This window comes from Mytilus californianus, unplaced genomic scaffold (genome assembly GCF_021869535.1).
Source record: "Mytilus californianus isolate M0D057914Y unplaced genomic scaffold, xbMytCali1.0.p SCAF_1, whole genome shotgun sequence".
NCBI classification, from domain to species: domain Eukaryota; kingdom Metazoa; phylum Mollusca; class Bivalvia; order Mytilida; family Mytilidae; genus Mytilus; species Mytilus californianus.
Window position 1 is genome coordinate 94,135,927 of NW_026262581.1, and position 21,093 is coordinate 94,157,019.

The 21,093-nt window shown below is 32.4% G+C and overlaps 1 protein-coding gene across 6 annotated transcripts in view; it reads left to right on the forward strand.

Moving 5' to 3' along the window:
- The window catches only part of LOC127710341 (myb-like protein X), a 126,301-nt gene extending 107,505 nt beyond the window's left edge, over nucleotides 1-18,796 (forward strand). For all 6 annotated transcript variants that reach the window (XM_052216152.1, XM_052216165.1, XM_052216156.1 and 3 more), the window contains 3 exons: nucleotides 8,745-8,874; nucleotides 11,682-12,228; nucleotides 17,575-18,796. In XM_052216152.1, coding sequence (XP_052072112.1) covers nucleotides 8,745-8,874; nucleotides 11,682-12,228; nucleotides 17,575-18,663 — 1,766 coding nt within the window. In that variant the 3' untranslated portion in view covers nucleotides 18,664-18,796. The remainder of the gene's footprint in view (nucleotides 1-8,744; nucleotides 8,875-11,681; nucleotides 12,229-17,574) is intronic.
- Nucleotides 18,797-21,093: the final 2,297 nt, after the last annotated feature.

The window sequence follows — 21,093 nt, forward strand, 5'->3', positions numbered from 1 at the left end:
AAGAAATTTAAAGGTCCCAGAGAATAAACTACACAGAGAACAATAGCTATTGTATTTATTCAATAGGACAAGTGAACTTGCAAAAGTTTAAATACCTGGTCAAGATAGAGATGGCACTGTGGAAAACTTTCATTGGGTTCGCAATAATATTTATGTTGAATTTCACTGAAAGTTTATGTTACCTAGATTTCACTGTAAAGTTGATATTTATGTTGAATTCACTGAAAGTTGATGTTACCTGGATGTCAATGTAAAGTTGATATTTATGTTGAGTTTCACTGAAAGTTTATGTTACCTAGATTTCATTGTAAAATTGATTGCCACTGATAGTTTATATTACCTAGATGTCAGTGTAATTTTTTTGTTGTTGAATGCCACTGAAAGTTTATGTTACCTAGATGTCACTGTAAAGTTGATATTTATGTTGAATTTCACTGAAAGTTAATGTTACCTAGATGTCACTGTAAAGTTGATGTTAATGTTGAATGCCACTGATAGTTTATATTACCTGGATGTCAGTGTAAAGTTGATGTCTATGTTGAATGCCACTGAAAAGTTTATGTTACCTAGATGTCACTGTAAAGTTGATGTTTATGTTGAATGCCACTGAAAGTTTATGTTACTTAGATGTCACTGTAAAGTTGATAGTTATGTTGAAATTCACTGAAAGTTGATGTTACCTAGATGTCACTGTAAAGTTGATATTTATGTTGGATTTCACTGAAAGTTGATGTTACCTGGATGTCAATGTAAAGTTGGTATTTATGTTGAATTTCACTGAAAGTTTATGTTACCTAGATGTCACTGTACAGTTGATATTTATGTTGAATTTCACTGAAAGTTGATGTTACCTGGATGTCAATATAAAGTTGATATTTATGTTGAATTTCACTGAAAGTTTATGTTACCTGGATGTCAATGTAAAGTTGATGTTAATGTTGAATGCCACTGAAAGTTTATGTTACCTAGATGTCACTGTAAAGTTGATAATTATGTTGAATTTCACTGAAAGTTGATGTTACCTGGACGTCAGTGTAAAGTTGATATTTATGTTGAATTTCACTGAAAGTTTATGTTACTTAGATGTCACTGTAAAATTGATATTTATGTTGAATTTCACTGAAAGTTGATGTTACCTGGATGTCAATGTAAAGTTGATAATTATGTTGAATTTCACTGAAAGTTTATGTTACCTGGATGTCAGTGTAAAGTTGATATTTATGTTGAATTTCACTGAAAGTTGATGTTACCTGGATGTCAATGTAAAGTTGATATTTATGTTGAATTTCACTGAAAGTTTATGTTACCTAGATGTCACTGTAAAGATGATGTTAATGTTGAATGCCACTGATAGTTTATGTTACCTAGATGTCACTGTAAAGATGATGTTAATGTTGAATGCCACTGAAAGTTTATGTAACCTAGATGTCACTGTAAAGTTGATATTAATGTGGAATGTCAGTGTAAAGTTGATGTGTATCTGGGATGTCACTAAAGATTGATGTTTACTTGGAATGCCACTTTTAAGTGGATTTTTAGGTTGAATGTCTCTTAAAGTGGTTGTTTAACTGGAATGGCACTGTCAAGTTGATAATGTTTACTTGGAATGGCACTGTCAAGTTGGTGAAGTTTATTGTATTGTGAAATTGATGATGTTTAAGTGATGTCACTAAAAGTTGATATTTACATGGAATGTCAATGAAAGTTGATATTTATTTGGAATAGCTCTGTAAAGTTGATGTTTTCATGGAATGTCACTGTAAAATTGATGTTTTCATGGAATGACGCTGTAAAGTTGATGTTTTCATGGAATGTCTCTGTAAAGTTGATGTTTTCATGGAATGTCGCTGTAAAATTGATGTTTTCATGGAATGTCGCTGTAAAGTTGATGTTTTCATGGAATGTCGCTGTAAAATTGATGTATTCATGGAATGTTGCTGTTAAGTTGATGTTTTCATGGAATGTCGCTGTTAAGTTGATGTTTTCATGGAATGTCGCTGTAAAATTGATGTTTTCATGGAATGTCGCTGTTAAGTTGATGTTTTCATGGAATGTCGCTGTGAAGTTTACAGATGCAGCATTTTCTGAAATCACAATAATTTATTCTGCTCAACAATCGCAATAAAAGATGCACACAAAAATATCTGAATTTACAGTGTTAAGTACAGCAACATCTAAACCTGAATTAACAGAGTTAAGTACAGCAACATCTAAACCTGAATTTACAGAGTTAAGTACAGCAACATCTAAACCTGAATTTACAGTGTCAAGTACAGCAACATCTAAACCTGAATTTACAGAGTTAAGTACAGCAACATCTAAACCTGAATTTACAGAGTTAAGTACAGCAACATCTAAACCTGAATTTACAGTGTTAAGTACAGCAACATCTAAACCTGAATTTACAGTGTTAAGTACAGCAACATCTAAACCTGAATTTACAGTGTTAAGTACAGCAACATCTAAACCTGAATTTACAGAGTTAAGTACAGCAACATCTAAACCTGAATTTACAGTGTTAAGTACAGCAACATCTAAACCTGAATTTACAGTGTTAAGTACAGCAACATCTAAACAAATAATATTACATGTGAAGTATCAGGAAAACAGTACATATAGTTCAAAGTTCAAATGTAAATAAATTATGTTTTCTTTGACTAGGTTATCAATATGTGTACCTTTGAATGGATTTAGTGTAAAACATACAGTGAGACAATCAGTCTATTATTGGTGACAAAATGTCTTGAAGGTTAATGTACAACTCAAATGTGGCAACAGGCTTTTCATATACCTAGAACTTAACTATTTTGTAAATGTTTACAGCAATTGTCATGGAAATAATGACCTGAAATGACCATGTTCCCCTTATTTTTCAGATGGACCTTCCAAAATTGTTCACAGAAGACATTTCTCATTTCATTTTATAAAGGTCAAGTAATGGACAATATAAATTGGTGAAATTGCCTTTCAGAATTGTAGCTAGTGTGTCATTTAGCCCATTCTTATTTCTTTCTGAAGTCATGCTGTTATGACCTAAATGTCTTTATTAGACACATTTATATCTGAAATGTCAGTTTCATGGCATAGCTTGATGAATTATAAAATTGCACTTCTAGCATGCAGTAATATTTGAATGACAAGCAACACATTTACATATGCTTAAACATAGATTGAAACTTTTTAATCAAGAAAGATTCCAAATTTAGCTGTATTTAATGGTGTAGAATGTTCCTAAGTCTGGTTTTATGACAGACAGGATTTTAAAGCTCTCTAAAGACTTTCACTTTAAAGAATTATCTTCAGGTGTTTTTGACAGATTTCAGTTGATTGTGGTATTTTAAATACGTTATCACTAATCCCAGCTTGAATTTGGCTTTATCTAGCAATCAAACTTTTTCTTCGATAACCTAATATGGCAATAAGCCCAAGAAATAGCCAGTAGTGTAATTTCCTGTTGTAAAAAAATCACCATGTTATTTTTCTGAGATTTAATTATTTCACCATCTTCTTTCTGTAGTTTATTGCGTCTGGACAGTCTATTTTATTTGTTCAACTTGACTTGGTCAAGATAAGAATTTTGTCACAATTTGAAGTTTATTTACTCCGTGGGATTGATTTTTTTGTCTCTGATTTCGTTTGATTATGTACAGTTTAAGTTGACTTGAACTTTCCTGTTTCGAAATGATAAAGTCAATGAATAATACAATTATAAAATATTGATTGTCGCGACAAAGGGTCATTTCTTAGCAATCATGTTTGAAACAGACAGACTCAATTTTTGAGATAATTCTTTTTGTAAATATGATAGAAAATTCATGTGCCCAATTAAACTTACTAAGGCTGTCTTTCATGTCAACAGTTTCAAATTTAATCACTTTGAGAGAAGCAAGTTTAATTCGCTATTAAGTTTGTAGTTTATTACTAGAAAGTTCCTGTAAAAATTGATTATTTCATTTTTTAATTTAAACGTGGGATGAATCGGTTGCTGATAGCTGAATTTATGAGAAATTGGTGTTTTTAATATCAGGTTTACAGTTTTCGCAGACCCTATTAATCACGATTATTCAATCATAATTTTGTATTAAATTCCAAATTAAATAAAATGATAGAAAAGATTGATTAATTCATTATTGGAAATGTTATAAAAACATAGGCGATTAGAATTTCACAGTTTTATCTTGGTCAGTATTAATCATTATTCAAAGAAAGGAAATAAAAAATGCAGACTGAGACTTTTTAATATTTTTTTTTAAATAATTTATTGTTAAAAATGTGTATTAGGTTCTTTTTCTTGTCAGTATTGAGAATTTATTTGTCTATGCCTTAATTGTTTTCATCCCAACTGTCTCTTTTTAAGTGGGTAAAGTATATTGAAGGGTTCTTCATTATTCCCTGTATGGCTTTAATCAAATTATTCTGTTTAGAAGATATATCAACAAGAATTTACTGTTTGTTTCATCACCTCGCTCTAACACTACCAGCTATAGTAATGACACTTGACTGCACATTGTATCAGTTAAAATATCACCAATTACATCCTAGTTAACATAAGAGGACTGTACATGGACTCAGTTAAAATACTACCAATTACATCCTAGTTAACATAAGGGGACTGTACATGGACTCAGTTAAAATACTACCAATTACATTCTAGTTAACATAAGGGGATTGTACATTTTATTAGTAAAATATCACCAATTGCATTCTAGTTAACATAAGGGGACTGTAAATAGTGTCAGTTAAAAAATTACTAATTACATCCTAGTGAACATTAGGGGACTGTACATTGTATCAATTAAAATATCACCAATTACATCCTAGTGAACATTAGGGGACTGTACATTAACTAAGTTAAAATATGACCAATTACATTCTAGTTAACATTGGGGACTGTACATTGTATCAGTTAAAATATCACCAATTCCATCTTAGTTAACATTAGGGGACTGTACATTGTATCAATTAAAATATCACCAATTACACCCTATTTAACATTAGGGGACTGTACATTGTATCAGTTAAAATATCACCAATTACATCCTAGTTATACCCCACGCAACGAGTTGTGAAACCTTATTAGATAATAAGGACATACTATGTAGTTGTGCATATCGACAGGAAATTACGATTCAATTCTTTTTCTAGGAGTTACACCCCTTTGAACTTATTAACTTTAATGTACTACTGCAACAGTTTGTCATCGCAACTCCTCTCAGACCACACAACAGAATTTCATGAAACCTTTTCAGATAATAAGGACATACTACGTAGATGTGCATATTGACAGGAAATTACGATTCAAATTTTTTTCCAGGAGTTACGCCCCTTTGAACTTATTTGCCCAATATACTACTGCAACCTTTTGTCATCGCAACTCCTCTCAAACCACACTACAGAATTTCATGAAACCTTTTCAGATAATAAGGACATACTACGTAGATGTGCATATCGACAGGAAATTACAATTCAATTTTTTTTTCCAGGAGTTACGCCCCTTTGAACTTATTTGCCCAATATACTACTGCAACCTTTTGTCATCGCAAATCCTCTCAAACCACACAACAGAATTTCATGAAACCTTTTCAGATAATAAGGACATACTACGTAGATGTGCATATCGACAGGAAATTACGATTCAATTTTTTTTCCATGAGTTACGCCCCTTTGAACTTATTTGCCCAATATACTACTGCAACCTTTTGTCATCGCAACTCCTCTCAAACCACACAACAGAATTTCATGAAACCTTTTCAGATAATAAGGACATACTATGTAGTTGTGCATATGGACAGGAAATTACGATTCAATTTTTTTCCCAGGAGTTACGCCCCTTTGAACTTATTTGCCCAATATACTACTGCAACCTTTTGTCATCGCAACTCCTCTCAAACCACACAACAGAATTTCATGAAACCTTTTCAGATAATAAGGACATACTATGTAGTTGTGCATATGGACAGGAAATTACGATTCAATTTTTTTCCCAGGAGTTACGCCCCTTTGAACTTATTTGCCCAATATACTACTGCAACCTTTTGTCATCGCAACTCCTCTCAAACCACACAACAGAATTTCATTAAACTGTGTAGATAATAAGGACATACTATGTAGATGTGCATATTGACAGGAAATTATGATTCAATTTTTTTTTTCTTACACTTATTTTATTTCTCCAATGACAATGTTGGGATGTGGGGTATGTGAGCTCGCTCACTAAGGTTCTTTAATTAACATTGGGGACTGTACATTGTATCAGTTAAAATATCACCAATTACATTCTAGTTAACATTAGGGGACTGTACATTATATCAGTTAAAATATCACCAATTACATTCTAGTTAACATTAGGGGACTATACATTATATCAGTTAAAATATCATCAATTACATTCTAGTTAACATTAGGGGACTGTACATTATATCAGTTAAAAAATCACCAATTACATCCTAGTTAACATAAGGGGACTGTACATGGACTCAGTTAAAATACTACCAATTACATTCTAGTTAACATAAGGGGACTGTACATTTTATTAGTAAAACATCACCAATTGCATTCTAGTTAACATAAGGGGACTGTAAATTGTGTCAGTTAAAAAATTACTAATTACATCCTAGTGAACATTAGGGGACTGTACATTGTATCAGTTAAAATATCACTAATTACATCCTAGTGAACATTAGGGGACTGTACATTAACTAAGTTAAAATATGACCAATTACATTCTAGTTAACATTGGGGACTGTACATTGTATCAGTTAAAATATCACCAATTCCATATTAGTTAACATTAGGGGACTGTACATTGTATCAATTAAAATATCACCAATAACCCCCTATTTAACATTAGGGGACTGTACATTGACTCAGTTAGAATATCACCAATTACATCTTAGTAAACATTAAGGGATTGTACATTGACTCAGTTAGAATATCACTAATTACATCTTAGTTAACATGAGGGGACTGTTCATTGTATCAGTTAAAATATCACCAATTACATCCTAGTTAACATTAGGGGACTGTACATTGTATCAGTTAAAATATCACCAATTACATCCTAGTTAACATTAGGGGACTGTACATTGTATCAGTTAAAATATCACCAATTACATTCTAGTTAACATTAGGGGACTGTACATTATATCAATTAAATATCACCAATTACATTCTAGTTAACATTAGGGGACTGTACATTATATCAGTTAAAATATCACCAATTACATTCTAGTTAACATTAGGGGACTGTACATTATATCAGTTAAAATATCACCAATTACATTCTAGTTAACATTAGGGGACTGTACATTATATCAGTTAAAATATCACCAATTACATTCTATTTAACATTAGGGGACTGTACATTATATCAGTTAAAATATCACCAATTACATCCTTGTTAACATTAGGGGACTGTACATCATATCAGTTAAAATATCACCAATTACATTCTAGTTAACATTAGGGGACTGTACATTATATCAGTTAAAATATCACCAATTTCATTCTTGTTAACATTAGGGGACTGTACATTATATCAGTTAAAATATCACCAATTACATCCTTGTTAACATTAGGGGACTGTACATTATATCAGTTAAAATATCACCAATTACATCCTTGTTAACATAGGGGGCTGTACATTATATCAGTTAAAATATCACCAATTACATCCTTGTTAACATTAGGGGACTGTACATTATATCAGTTAAAATATCACCAATTACATTCTAGTTAACATTAGGGGACTGTACATTATATCAGTTAAAATATCACCAATTACATTCTAGATAACATTAGTGGACTGTACATTGTATCAGTTAAAATATCACCAATTCCATCTTAGTTAACATTAGGGGACTGTACATTGTATCAATTAAAATATCACCAATTACACCCTATTTAACATTAGGGGACTGTACATTGACTCAGTTAGAATATCACCAATTACATCCTTGTTAACATTAGGGGACTGTACATTATATCAGTTAAAATATCACCAATTACATCCTTGTTAACATTAGGGGACTGTACATTATATCAGTTAAAATATCACCAATTACATCCTTGTTAACATTAGGGGACTGTACATTATATCAGTTAAAATATCACCAATTACATCCTTGTTAACATTAGGGTACTGTACATTATATCAGTTAAAATATCACCAATTACATCCTTGTTAACATTAGAGGACTGTACATTATATCAGTTAAAATATCACCAATTACATCCTTGTTAACATTAGGGGACTGTACATTATATCAGTTAAAATATCACCAATTACATTCTAGTTAACATTAGGGGACTGTACATTATATCAGTTAAAATATCACCAATTACATCCTAGTTAATATTAGGGGACTGTACATTGTATCAGTTAAAATATCATTAATTACATCCTTGTTAACATTAGGGGACTGTACATTATATCAGTTAAAATATCACCAATTACATCCTTGTTAACATTAGGGGACTGTACATTATATCAGTTAAAATATCATCAATTACATCCTTGTTAACAGATATTTAAAAAAATAGTAAATATCATAATGAACATTGTGTACCAAGTTGATACACATGTTCATTATGATGTAACCTTAACAACATATATGTTATATTGAGGTTTTGACCCTCTCTCACTCCCACCCCCCAAAAAATAGAGTTATATGAATGGTATTGTGATATGATATGAAATTTGATCTTTCTCTGCTTGTGTTTTAAATTGTGATATACACTTTCAGCTCCACAAGAAATAGATGAAGGCCTAACCTATGACCTTGATAAAGGAAGTGGAGAAGAGAAGGGAAGTGATAGTGATATTGACAGAGAAAGTGAATGTGATGAAGAAAAAAAGAGTGAAAGATCTGGCAGGTATTTTAATGTCTTCTATTAAGGTCAATATTGAGTTTATGTACTGAAATGTAAATTTGAATTAATTTGTCAAAATCCAGATATGACAAATTGAAAAAACGAAAATGTTTGAATGCAAAGTTTTATAAAGCAGCATAAACAGGTCATAACCCTTCCTTTTCTATGACCAGACATATTCATGCTAGGTTTCCCATAACCTATTAATGGCTATTATTATGACAGATACAATCAGATCTGTGTTCCCAATTGCCACTCAAATCAATTGTTTCTGCTTTCATGTACAGCTGATTTTTGTCTGGGTTTCCAATTGTCATCGCAACAAAATGGATTTTGATATCGTGTACAGCAGATTTTGATTTGTGTTACCTGTTGTATATGCCATACCATTAGCCAGTACTAGAGTCTGTTTTGATCTGTGTTACCCGTTGCATATGCCGTACCATTAGCCAGTACCAGAGTCTGTTTTGATCTGTGTTACCTGTTGCATATGCCATACCATTAGCCAGTACTAGAGTCTGTTTTGATCTGTGTTACCCGTTGCATATGCCGTACCATTAGCCAGTACTAGAGTCTGTTTTGATCTGTGTTACCTGTTGCATATGCCGTACCATTAGCCAGTACCAGAGTCTGTTTTGATCTGTGTTACCCGTTGCATATGCCGTACCATTAGCCAGTACTAGAGTCTGTTTTGATCTGTGTTACCCGTTGCATATGCCGTACCATTAGCCAGTACTAGAGTCTGTTTTGATCTGTGTTACCTGTTGCATATGCCGTACCATTAGCCAGTACTAGAGTCTGTTTTGATCTGTGTTACCTGTTGTATATGCCATACCTGTAGCCAGTAATAGAGTCTGTTTTGATCTGTGTTACCCGTTGCATATGCCGTACCATTAGCCAGTACTAGAGTCTGTTTTGATCTGTGTTACCTGTTGTATATGCCGTACCATTAGCCAGTACTAGAGACTGTTACTATGATTTCACTCGTACTTATTTTTGTGAATTGAGGAATTTGTGGTTCCCCTATACCCGCAAAATCATAAAAAAGAATACCAAAAGTATAGAATCAATCCACAGCGTCATAACCCCCATGGAGTTCCGTATTTTCTATGGTATGCTTGATAATCATGATATCTACCGGTAAATTTAGGCACGCAGATCAACTGAAGACAGTTTTTTTTTGCTTTTTCTTTTGATTTAAAAGCAATTTGAGCAGATGAACAGGAAATCTGACAAACCTTTTATGAGAAATAAAAATGGGGTGTTTGGAGAGAGAAAGACTCAGGGGAAAGGGGGATGTGGGATCCACTTCCTATATACAAGGGGATAGGACGTGCCGCTGGAATATGTTACATTTTCCAGCTTGAAAATATGTGAATAGGTGGGGAAAACTATCAGAAATATATGATAAGGTCAATAAAGTTCCCATTACTTGTTATATGAAAAGCCCTGTAATTTTTTCACAGCTGAAAGTCTCGCCATTAGTAAACATTAGATAAGGAATGTGAGCCTTTTTCCAACAGACCACACCAGACCCTAACCAATATGGGAATAGGTTACATTTCTACTTAGTAATATATGAAAAGGTATGCATTTTTAAAATCTAAATTATATGAAAAGGGTGGGTCCCAATTACCTCATTTGTTACACCATAGATGTAATGGGTTTATGCATCTATGGTTACACCAAACTATACCTACTGGTTTGTTTAAAAGTTCAAAGGATGAAATATCATCAAAATAGACATTGTCTGACACTTGATCAGCCAAATATTATTTTGTATTGTTAAATGGTCATCTTTTATACAAGCATATTTATTATACCCCTTGCTAGTGCTGGGTATATGGTTTTTGATCCATCTGTCCATCAATCATCTTGTATTGGGATGATAATTCAAATACATTATATATTGGATTTCAACCTCACTTTGATATATGATCATATATAATGGGAGGAAGATCCCTATTGATTTTGGGCTCACTGTTTAATGTCAAGGTCATAGTTACTAAAAATAGACTAAAATAAGTACAGGAAAGGGATTTCCAGATAACTAGATATCATTGAGATGGGAGCCATCTCTGTGGGCCCCGCTGTGAATAATGTGTGGTAAAAAATTTGTATCTTTATCATAGGACATAGGGTTGTCAACTAAAACCAAAGTTTTTGACCTTGACCTTTGACCTAGGAAGTTGTACATACATTATGACACATCCTCTGGTGTTGGTTAATATACATGTCAAGTATAAACTTTGAAATCATAACGGTTCTCTAGATATAGAGCGGACACAATTTGTTACGGACGGACAGACGGATGGACGGACAGACTGATCACTATAGGGCGTCCGCCATTCGGCAGGGCCCTAATAACCAAAGAATCTCACACCAAATTAGAAACCAAGTTAAATATGTGATCTATTGATACTGTGGTCAATATGCCAGGGTCATAGTTCCTAAGAATGAACCAAATTAAGTGTAGAAAAGGAGTATTCCTATGATAACTCAAGGACCTTCACAGGATTAAATCAAAACATTTATTTATGGATACATAGAAGTTGATGGAGATCCCTATTGATAAATAGGCTCAATGCATGGGATGGGTAGGTTCTTTAATTTGTAATAAAAATGCTCACCAATTCTCAGTATGTGTGCTAAAATATTATTTTTATAATCAAGCAAGTATGGGAAATGGCCATAAGTTCAACACTTGCAAACACAGCTGTAAAAATCATTACTTCAGTCATTGGTGAGAATTTGTATGCACAAATATAAATCGTTCATTCACATTTTGTCAAATATTTTTATATTTACAGTGAAATAGACGAAGAAGTGAATGAAGACTTGGAAGACGGTGAGACTGTTTCTGATGAAGATGAAGATTTTACTCCACAGAAATATAAAAATGAACTGGAAGTTAGTTCAGAAACAGAAGGGGAGATAACTTCTGACGAAAGTGGTGAAGATAAAGAAGACACCCATCAAGAGACTGGTGATCAGTTTGACATTGATATAAAAAAGAAAGATCAAGAGGAATCTCATCAAAAGGAAGAAGAACAGGAGAAAATTGCCAAAAAGGATAATATTCAAGATAAGAAATACACAGAAGAAAAACAAACAGACTATGAAGAGGATTGCAGAGTCAGAGTGAAAGATGAAATACCAGTAGACAATGATGCAAAAAGTGATAACGACATAAACAATGATTGTAAGACTAAGCAGGAAGATGTCCATAGGGATGAAAATCAAGAAATTGAGATGAGAAATGATATTAAAGATGATGAAGGTCAAAATGTTTGGCAAGAAAAGAAGGATAAATCAGAAGTGAATATTGCCAATAAGGAAGGAGAGATAACTGAAGAGGTAAAAATAAAGTAAAACTATTAAATAGAAAGGGGCTTTATTGTCTTTCCTGCAATGAATACTACAGAAAACAAGAAATAGGGATGCTAAATATTACCTCAATTCCATTGATTATTGATTAACACTATTTTTTCTTAGTTAAGTCAGTTTGTCAGTTACTATAAGAGGCAGGTTAACAATTTTTATCAAATGATTATTAGTTTAAAATGTCAATCTGATAGGGCTCATCAAACTTTGTCCCATTTTCATTGTACCTTAATGAACTATTATGGTTTAGGAAATGGTCAGTTTGTGCAATAATTATGAATTTAAGGTCATTTATATTTGGTGTATAGAATGATTTTTAGGTGTCACTGATCTAACCTTTACCTTATGTTTATAGTTCATTGGTCTGTGTAAAGTGTTCATGATGAGGTCAGTTTTTTATTCACTATAAGTAACAGGTATCGTGAATTAAATTTGGTGTATGGAATCATTGTAAGTTATATATGTCCATCTGACAAAATTCATCTGGCCTTGACCTCATTTTCCTGGATATAAGGTTAGTTTTTTGGGGGAAATAAGACCATGAATATAAGCAAGCCTGTCAAAATCAGTAAAAAAGGTAGGACATTTTAGTGTATCCACTCTTGTTTCATTATCCAACTTGATATGTTGTATTTTCTTTGCTTTGAATCCATATTTCTCAAGAAACATATTTAATTGCTAGGTAGTTGGGCAATTTTGAATAAGAATTAAAAAATAGTATAGAACATAAGAAGACTATAAACACTTGAAAGATCAGGAAGAAGAGGGGAGAGAACTGGAATACTTTTAAAAAGATTTCTGAAAATTCAACCATGTTTAAAGGCAGTAACTACTTCTTCCACTTCTTTTCCAAAGTAAGGCAAAGTATTGACCAATGAAACAATGGAGTACCTAAACAGTGTGTTCTTTCAAAGTTGTTGTTATCTTATGTATTCAGCTTGCCCAATTCATGCAGGCCTCTTGGAACCTCTCCTTTATATTTCTGATGAAAAATACTGTTGAAGATTCCTAATTATTTAATAAGAGTTTATAATCCAATATTTAAAACAGGTCAATAGTTTCAATTTAATCATTGTATAATAAAAACACTTTCTTCAATAAACACGTTACTTTCCCCCATTATAGTAGTAATTAATCAAAATTTACGGGAAAATTTTCTATCTACTTCCCTCTGACAGGAAATATCCTGTGTGTAAAAGAAAATTTTAATCTGGAGTAGTTTTACAAAGTTTTGAAAGATGATAAAATAATGTATGTTTTAAATGAGATATAGCTTGTATTCAATGTAAAATTACAATTTCAGGGAGAGAAAAATCATGATTTTAAGATAAATTCGATCCTTTTGATTTATGAATCCATGGAAACTTCCCAAAGGTTTCTTCTTTCTTTTGTATTTTAACTTGACTTGATTTTTTGAAAATTGACAAATGGTGTTGAATAGGAAAATGTAATATTTTTTTTATCATTTTGAAAAGCAGATTAATGATGGTCTATTCTGAACTGAATAAAATATGAGGATTTTTGACCCGATTGCTTTAATTTCAAAGTGTTGAAAAAAGTTCAAATTTGATTAATTTTTCCACTTTATCTGGTTCTTCAGCTTTTGAATCTATTTGAAAGAAATGAAAAGTTACAAAGAGAAGTATTGTCAAGGGACAGTGGTGTAAAAATTTTGTTTACATAAAGTGGGATTTTTCTTTGCAATCAATTATCTTTATAAATCGAGAACTTAGGTGTCAAAGAGATTTCTAATCTTATGGAATAATTTCAAAGATGATGAATAGCTGTCATGGTTTTATTTTGTCGTGCAGACACAGAATTTGGTAAAAACTCTTAAGCCTGTATTTGTTATAAAATTAAAAAATCAATAGCTCAGTAAGATCTATGTCCAGTTTTGATACACAATAACTTAATCAATACGCTATACTTCAATTTCAACCATTGAGGATGACCATGCATTAGAGAAGCGTAATTAATTAGGAAGGATTTGAGGATATACTGCAGATTAATTTGATAAAGTGAAATTGTAAGCCACTTAGAATATTGACATTTTTTCCCCGTCATTTCCATTTTTCGCTGTCCTTAAAAATAAGACAAAGTGAAATCTTAAAAAGTTGACCAAAGGGAGACAACACTTTTAGTGTTACAATTATCAGATTTAATTTAAATCATGAAAACTTCACTATAGTTTATAGTCTTTTAGACTTAGGTGTTGAATTATTTTTTTATATTGAAAAATTTAATGGAATATGTTTAACAAAACTAAAATGACAATACACACAGTCAAATTTGCATGAAATAGCTTAATTAACACATCTCATCCTTTCTTATCTATTACATTGGAAAATGGTCACTTTTTTTTTTATATCTTTCATACTTCAACAAAGTGACAGAGGCAGGACTTAGGCATCTGATTTTCATGATGATGATATGGATCCATCCCTCAGTCATTTTCTATAAAACTTTTGCATAATTAATATGTGTTGCCATTGTTGAAAGAACACCAATTAGTATGGGTCTTTCTGCCAGCTTTGAGAAGTTCAAGTGCCATACAATGTTACAGTACAGTGCAATGTTATCACTGACAGAAATACTGTATTTATCCTTAAATTTCATTTTTGTTATGCTGGTGAGACTTAGGCATGTTGTTTCCACATCAACAATTGTTAAAGTTTGTGATTAGGTCAGTTTAAGGAGAACCACTAATGGTAAGTCAATGTGGTATGCTGCCATATGCAGTTGTATTAGCATTGGTACATTTCATTTCCATGGAGATATTTGGCCCCACCTCTCATTCATGGTCTTTGTAACTTTTCATAGTTTCATGTTGTAGTTTTTTATTAGGTCAGTTTGCTTGGAACCACTCATGGTAATTTAATGAGGAGCTGATTTTGCCCTGTAACCACAGAAAGGATATATTTACTGAAAGTTTTGCACATTGTACATGTTAAAGTGTTGCCAATTAAATTTCAACATTTGAATTATACTATTTAAATTTCTTACTGGCAAGAAATATCAAAATTTTATTTGGAAAGGGAACATAAAAGTGTAAGAAATATGGATTTACAAATGTAAGCAATAGTACTGTACCAGAAGTTATTTTTGAAGTCCTGTAAGTTAGGAATCAATATGGTAGATGTAATTGGTAATGAGACAGCAACAACACAAAAAAAAACAAGAAAAGACATCTAAATAACAATCTATATAATAATGTATCAAAGAGTGCTCATTGTTACTGAGAGTTCATTGTAAAAACAGTAAATCAATTTTGAGAAATATTTCTGTGAAATTTAACTGTAAAAAAAACGAGAACAAGTCATGTAAACAAAACTGCCAAGAAATAGTCTTGTTAATGTCTATTTGGTTTGGATAAAAATTAGAGATATCAGTTTATTTTTTTTTCTATCAAAAAGTTTACAGTGATGTCTGTTAGGAAAAGGCTTAAGTTTAGATTATACAGTAAATCTATTTCAGAATTGCTAACATGAATAAGTTTTTCCAATAAGCATTTGCTTTGTTATTCAAAACCCTGAGAAGTCTAAATGATTGACTGTCCACGGACTGACCTCATGTTTTGTTAAAAGTAAGAGAAATCTTTTATTTTCATCAAGCTTGATTAGGAAGTAACAAATAAAAAAAGAACTATTTCAGCCAAATCTAATAACAAGTATAGGTCCGGAGATTGTTTGTAGAATTCTATATAACAAACCCCTGCACAATTATTTGGTATAAATCAATTTAAACGGGCAGTAGAAATTTACAGCAGACTGGACAAGGCTTTAGATTTATTGCAGTTCTTTGGCAATAAAAATTGAAGTTAACATTTAATCAATATGGATAGCCACTGGTCTTCTGATCTTATTAAAACAAATCAATATTCCTTGGTTAAGAATGCTTGTTTTTCTCACTGACCAATTTCACATTTTTGTTTTAATCAATATTGTGAAGTGAAAAATTTACGAGGTCAGCGGGTAATAACCGTCCATTTTTTTTCTGTAGGGAATTGACTTTTTGTTAATCCAGGATTGTTTTATGTCTTTTTGTTTTTGCCATTAAGAATAAAAATCCTTTTAGATGATAGTAAATCTTTAAGATAGCCCCAGTTCAAATTACAAATGCATGATTCATTTTCCATAGATATACTTATTAATTCTCCAAAATATCCTAAAAATAAGCTCCACACTGTTTGTTTTTGAAAGACCTACACAAGATAGAGAGCTCGATTAAGTTGATTTAAGCTTCATGTAAAGTTTTATTTGTGAATTTAAATTTTGAAAAAAATGCAATTAAATGTAGCAATGTGACTTAAAACTGCTTCAGAAAAGAGAAATATTTTACTGCTTTTACTTTCTGTATAAAATACATGCTAATGGTTCAAACAGGTTTAATGAATTTTTAGTGATAGAACAGAATTTAAAAACAAACGTGTGTTGAAAAAGACATTTTCTTGATAAAGAAAGATAACTCTTAGCTGCATAATTTTTAGAAAAGAGATAGTTGGCAAAAATTTTGAATTCATTTTAGTTTTCAAGTACATTGAGATATACTGTTAAAACCTAAAATGCCTTATTAGATTATGAATGGTGAAACAGCAAACAGCTGTCTTATAACCATGTTTTTTTTCATATAAAAGTAAGACCTTTCTGTATATAATTTACAAAATAATAGGCATTATAAAGAATTCTGTTTACCTCATATGGAAGTTTACTCAGAATACTGATTTACAGAACAAACAAAATGTATAGTCTTAACTTTCAAAAAAAATATCCAACTATCCTCCCAACCTTGATATCAGCCAGCTAGATGTTATACTATATATCAACACTATAGTAAGCAAACAAATAAAAAATTAAAAAGACTAATGTTGGTCCCATTGGGGTCTAAGCGTGACGCGGGATTGCCGATTTTTTGTAAGTGTGACACGTGAAAGTCAAATTATTGTGCCGTGAAAACGGGAAATGAAGTCTAGCGGGATACGGGAAATTACAAAAAAAATGAGAATTGCTTACGTACATAGTGTAAGCGGGATACGGGAATCTGACAAAACAGTAAGCGGGATCTGGGATCAGAACCCCCCAATGAGACCCCCACTAATGATAGTTTGAGTTTATCAAATCTTGCCTTTCAGTTATAAAACTTTACTCAGTACTAGGGATACAAAATTACAAAAAAAAAATATTTTGATTGGTTGATTTCTAAGTCTGATTACCACAATGGAACTCAAAATTTTTATGACTGTAACCTCTGTTTAGTATTTCAAAAATAGTTAGAAATTATCAGCTTTGATTGATATTGAAAAATATTTTGTGTCTGTTTCAGAATTCTGTACAGGCTGTTTCAACATTACAAGGAAAAACAATCTTTAAGGAATTCAAATACAAAAAGGAAGTTACTGCATCAGAAATGGATATAGATAATCAAGCAGAAAATATGAAGGATGATTACAAGTATAAAAAAGAATCTCCTGAACAGAAAAATGAAATTTCAGAGAAAAGAGATAATTTGGTTAAAGAACTTAAGGATGAAGATGCTATATATTTGGGTGCTGAAAATGAATCTGTATTGGATAACCCTTCCTATGAAATGGGAAACAGAATTCATAATATTCCTAAATATTTAGAGGAGAGAAATGATATGGAAGATGTTGAGTCTTGCATATCAACAAATACACAGCAAGTGGCCACTTCTAATGTTCAACAAAAATCTGAAACAAGACAGGATAATCAATCAGAAAGGGAATCGGCAATAACTGATACAAGGAAAGTAGAATTCAGTGGGACAAGGGAGATAAGTCAAACTCGATCAGTTGTATTATCAAAAACACTAGAAAGTAGAGATAGTCAGCTTAGAACAGTTTCAAAATTTTCAAAGACTGATCCCAGTAAAACTTTCATATCAGTGTCCTCTATGCATTCTGTTACCCCTCCTATAAAATCTGTAATGGATAGGTTAGGGAGTCAGAAAATAGTATCAAAAGAAAAAGTTCAAGTTACATCAACATCAAAAGTCTCGCCTTCAGAGTTGTCAGCAAAAACTGTCTCAAAAGTGACAGCTGTTGCCTCATCAGAAAAACAATCATTTTCAAAGTTAAGTTCAAAAACTTCACCATTGAGTACATTATCATCCAAGACCATTTCAATAACACAGTCATCAGTAGGAATGAGTTCAAAGACATCTTCAAATACACCACCAGATCAAGCCATACCTTCATCATCAAAGTCATTGTCATCTAAAGCTAAAACATCCAAAACTGAACTGTCACAAAATAGTGACGAAAGTTTAGCCCCAGTGTTGACAAAGAACCAGATGGAATTATTAGAGCTGGAAATGAGAGCCAGAGCCATCAAGGCTATGCTTGCTGCTCATGAGAAAAAGGAAAAACAACTAGAAAGGCAGGCAAAATTATGAAGACAATGAAAACATGGAAAAGTTAAATCTGCCTTGTCATTTAATTTATGTTTATTCATTAAAACAGTGGACAATTTTAGAACCATAATTTTTTATCTCTTGTTAAATTTTGAATAAATATTTTTTGTTTTAATTGAATTATTGGTACAGACTACACAATTATTAGAATTGTAACAGTCCTGTGTTACTCATAAGACTGAATTGTTTTTGTTATAATATGTCAAAAAAGACCGTTATGGCATTAGACCTCATTAGAAAAAATGTTTGCACTTCTCATTTTGACCCTGCTTTCCAAATTATGTGCTGTTTTTATTTACTTGTTCAAGTTATAAGTCATCCTGTTGATAGTTCCACTGTGCAAGATATGCTAATCTGGCAGTGGCAGAAAGATGACCTGGATACTTCATATCATGTATACACAATGCATTATATTGCCAAGCTTCTGTCTAAAATATGTCTATTGTCCCTAAACTCATTTTCATTGTACAGCAACTGCTTAAAACAATGTTAATATTTTATACAACCGCAAACAATTTTTGCGGTTGTATATTGGTATCACGTCGTCGTCAGCGTCATCCGAAGACATTTGGTTTCTGGACAATAACTTTAGTTTAAAAAAATTTTTGGGGGGCAATTTTTTTTCCTCAAAAGAAAATTCTCTTCAAATATTATTTTTTTGGGAGGGGGGTAAAAAAAAATTTTTTTTTGGGGGGTGGGGGTCAATTTTTTTTCCCTCAAAATTTGAGAAATTGTCAATTTTCCAAAGAAAAAAATTGGGGGTCTCAATTTATTTTGCTAATTCTTTGTATATAGTCTGAAAATGATTTACTAAGTATTGCGCAACAGCACAGTGTATTGCACAACAGCAAGAAATCTTCAATTGAATATAAATTCAAATCATATAACCAATTTCAAGTTCTTTGACTACATTTATTCTGTGTCAGAAACCTATAATGTATCAAATATTTAATTACAATCGAAATTCAGACCTGTATCAAGCTTGAATATTGTGTCCATTTTTGCCCCAACTGTTCAGGGTTGGACCTCTGCGGTCATATCCAGCTGCGCTCGGCGAAGCAGTTTATTATGGTCAAGTTTATGCCCCCCGCCGCTAGGCTAAGGGGCATTAATGTTTTGATTTCCTGAAATTGGGTTCTGTTCTATAATTTTAGTTTGTCTCAACCAAATGTTCTTAAACTTATACACAATGCTTATTACCACAAAACACAGATCAACTTGGAGTTTTGCTGTTCTTGAGTTATGTCCCTTTGTAAATTGAAAAATTGCAGAATTTGCCATATATTTACATGCAGAGGATTTGTGTCCCATGGACACATTTTTCATTCATTTATGTATGATTAAATGAACTGCTCTAAAAATATAACCCAAATTGTTCACCATTCATTTATTCATGTCTCAATATTAAGAACAATATTACAGTGTATGTTGATTTAGTGGCTAACATTGGTACAGCTGGTTGCTGAGGCCAATGCCTTTAGAATGAATTGGAACAGTAGTTCAAATCTTTACATAGAATATTCTTACAACCCATTTCCAGTGATTGCCTCGTTCTTAGACATGTCACCCTACCAGGACACATTATTCTTTCCCTGAGCCGACCAGTCTTTGCTTTAACTCCTTAACAGCTTCGACCCCAAGCCAACCTGTAGTCGTGATGGCGACCACCATTCTTTGATGGCCAGTATGATCCTCCATACTCTTTTAGAATTGTCTTGACAGCAGGGACTTCAACCATGCAATTCATGGTCAATAAACTCTTCTCAGATGTGTGTTTATGAAAATATGGCAACTTTAATGGCCTTTTTAAGAGTTCAAAATCGGAAAAACGTGAAAAGTAGCCAAAATCAGGTGGGGGTGGGAGTCTTTTGATGGCCACTACGTTACTGGTATGGGCTGTAGTTATCAACATTATCATAAATACATGCAAGGTGGTACAGGAACACAAGGAGGTATAATATGGCCAAAAGAAATCTAGTCACCGTTTTGTCAGAAATCTGTAAAAACGGACATTTAGGCCGACCTGGCTTGCCAATAGTAATTCCCCAGCAAGACACTCATATCACATTTAATTCCAGTCCAGTATGGATGGACTGCTGTAACTATAATACTTGAATGACAAAGAACCACAGTTTGGTCAATGTTCACCTCTCAAGGTCGTATTAAAATCGAAAAGTAGACTGAAAATGACAATTTTTCAGTAGGGGTGGGTTCAAACCCACCAGAAAATATACCACCTCCAACCCTATCCCCCATCCATGCCATCTGCCCCCAAATCTCAATACATAGTTTAATAGATCAGCATCAGAGTTTAATAGATCAGCATCAGCTAAAGCATCAAGAGTCTACTAATTTGCATATATTTTGCATATGTTTGCAAATTTTCTAAAAAGCCTGATTTTCCAGAAATCT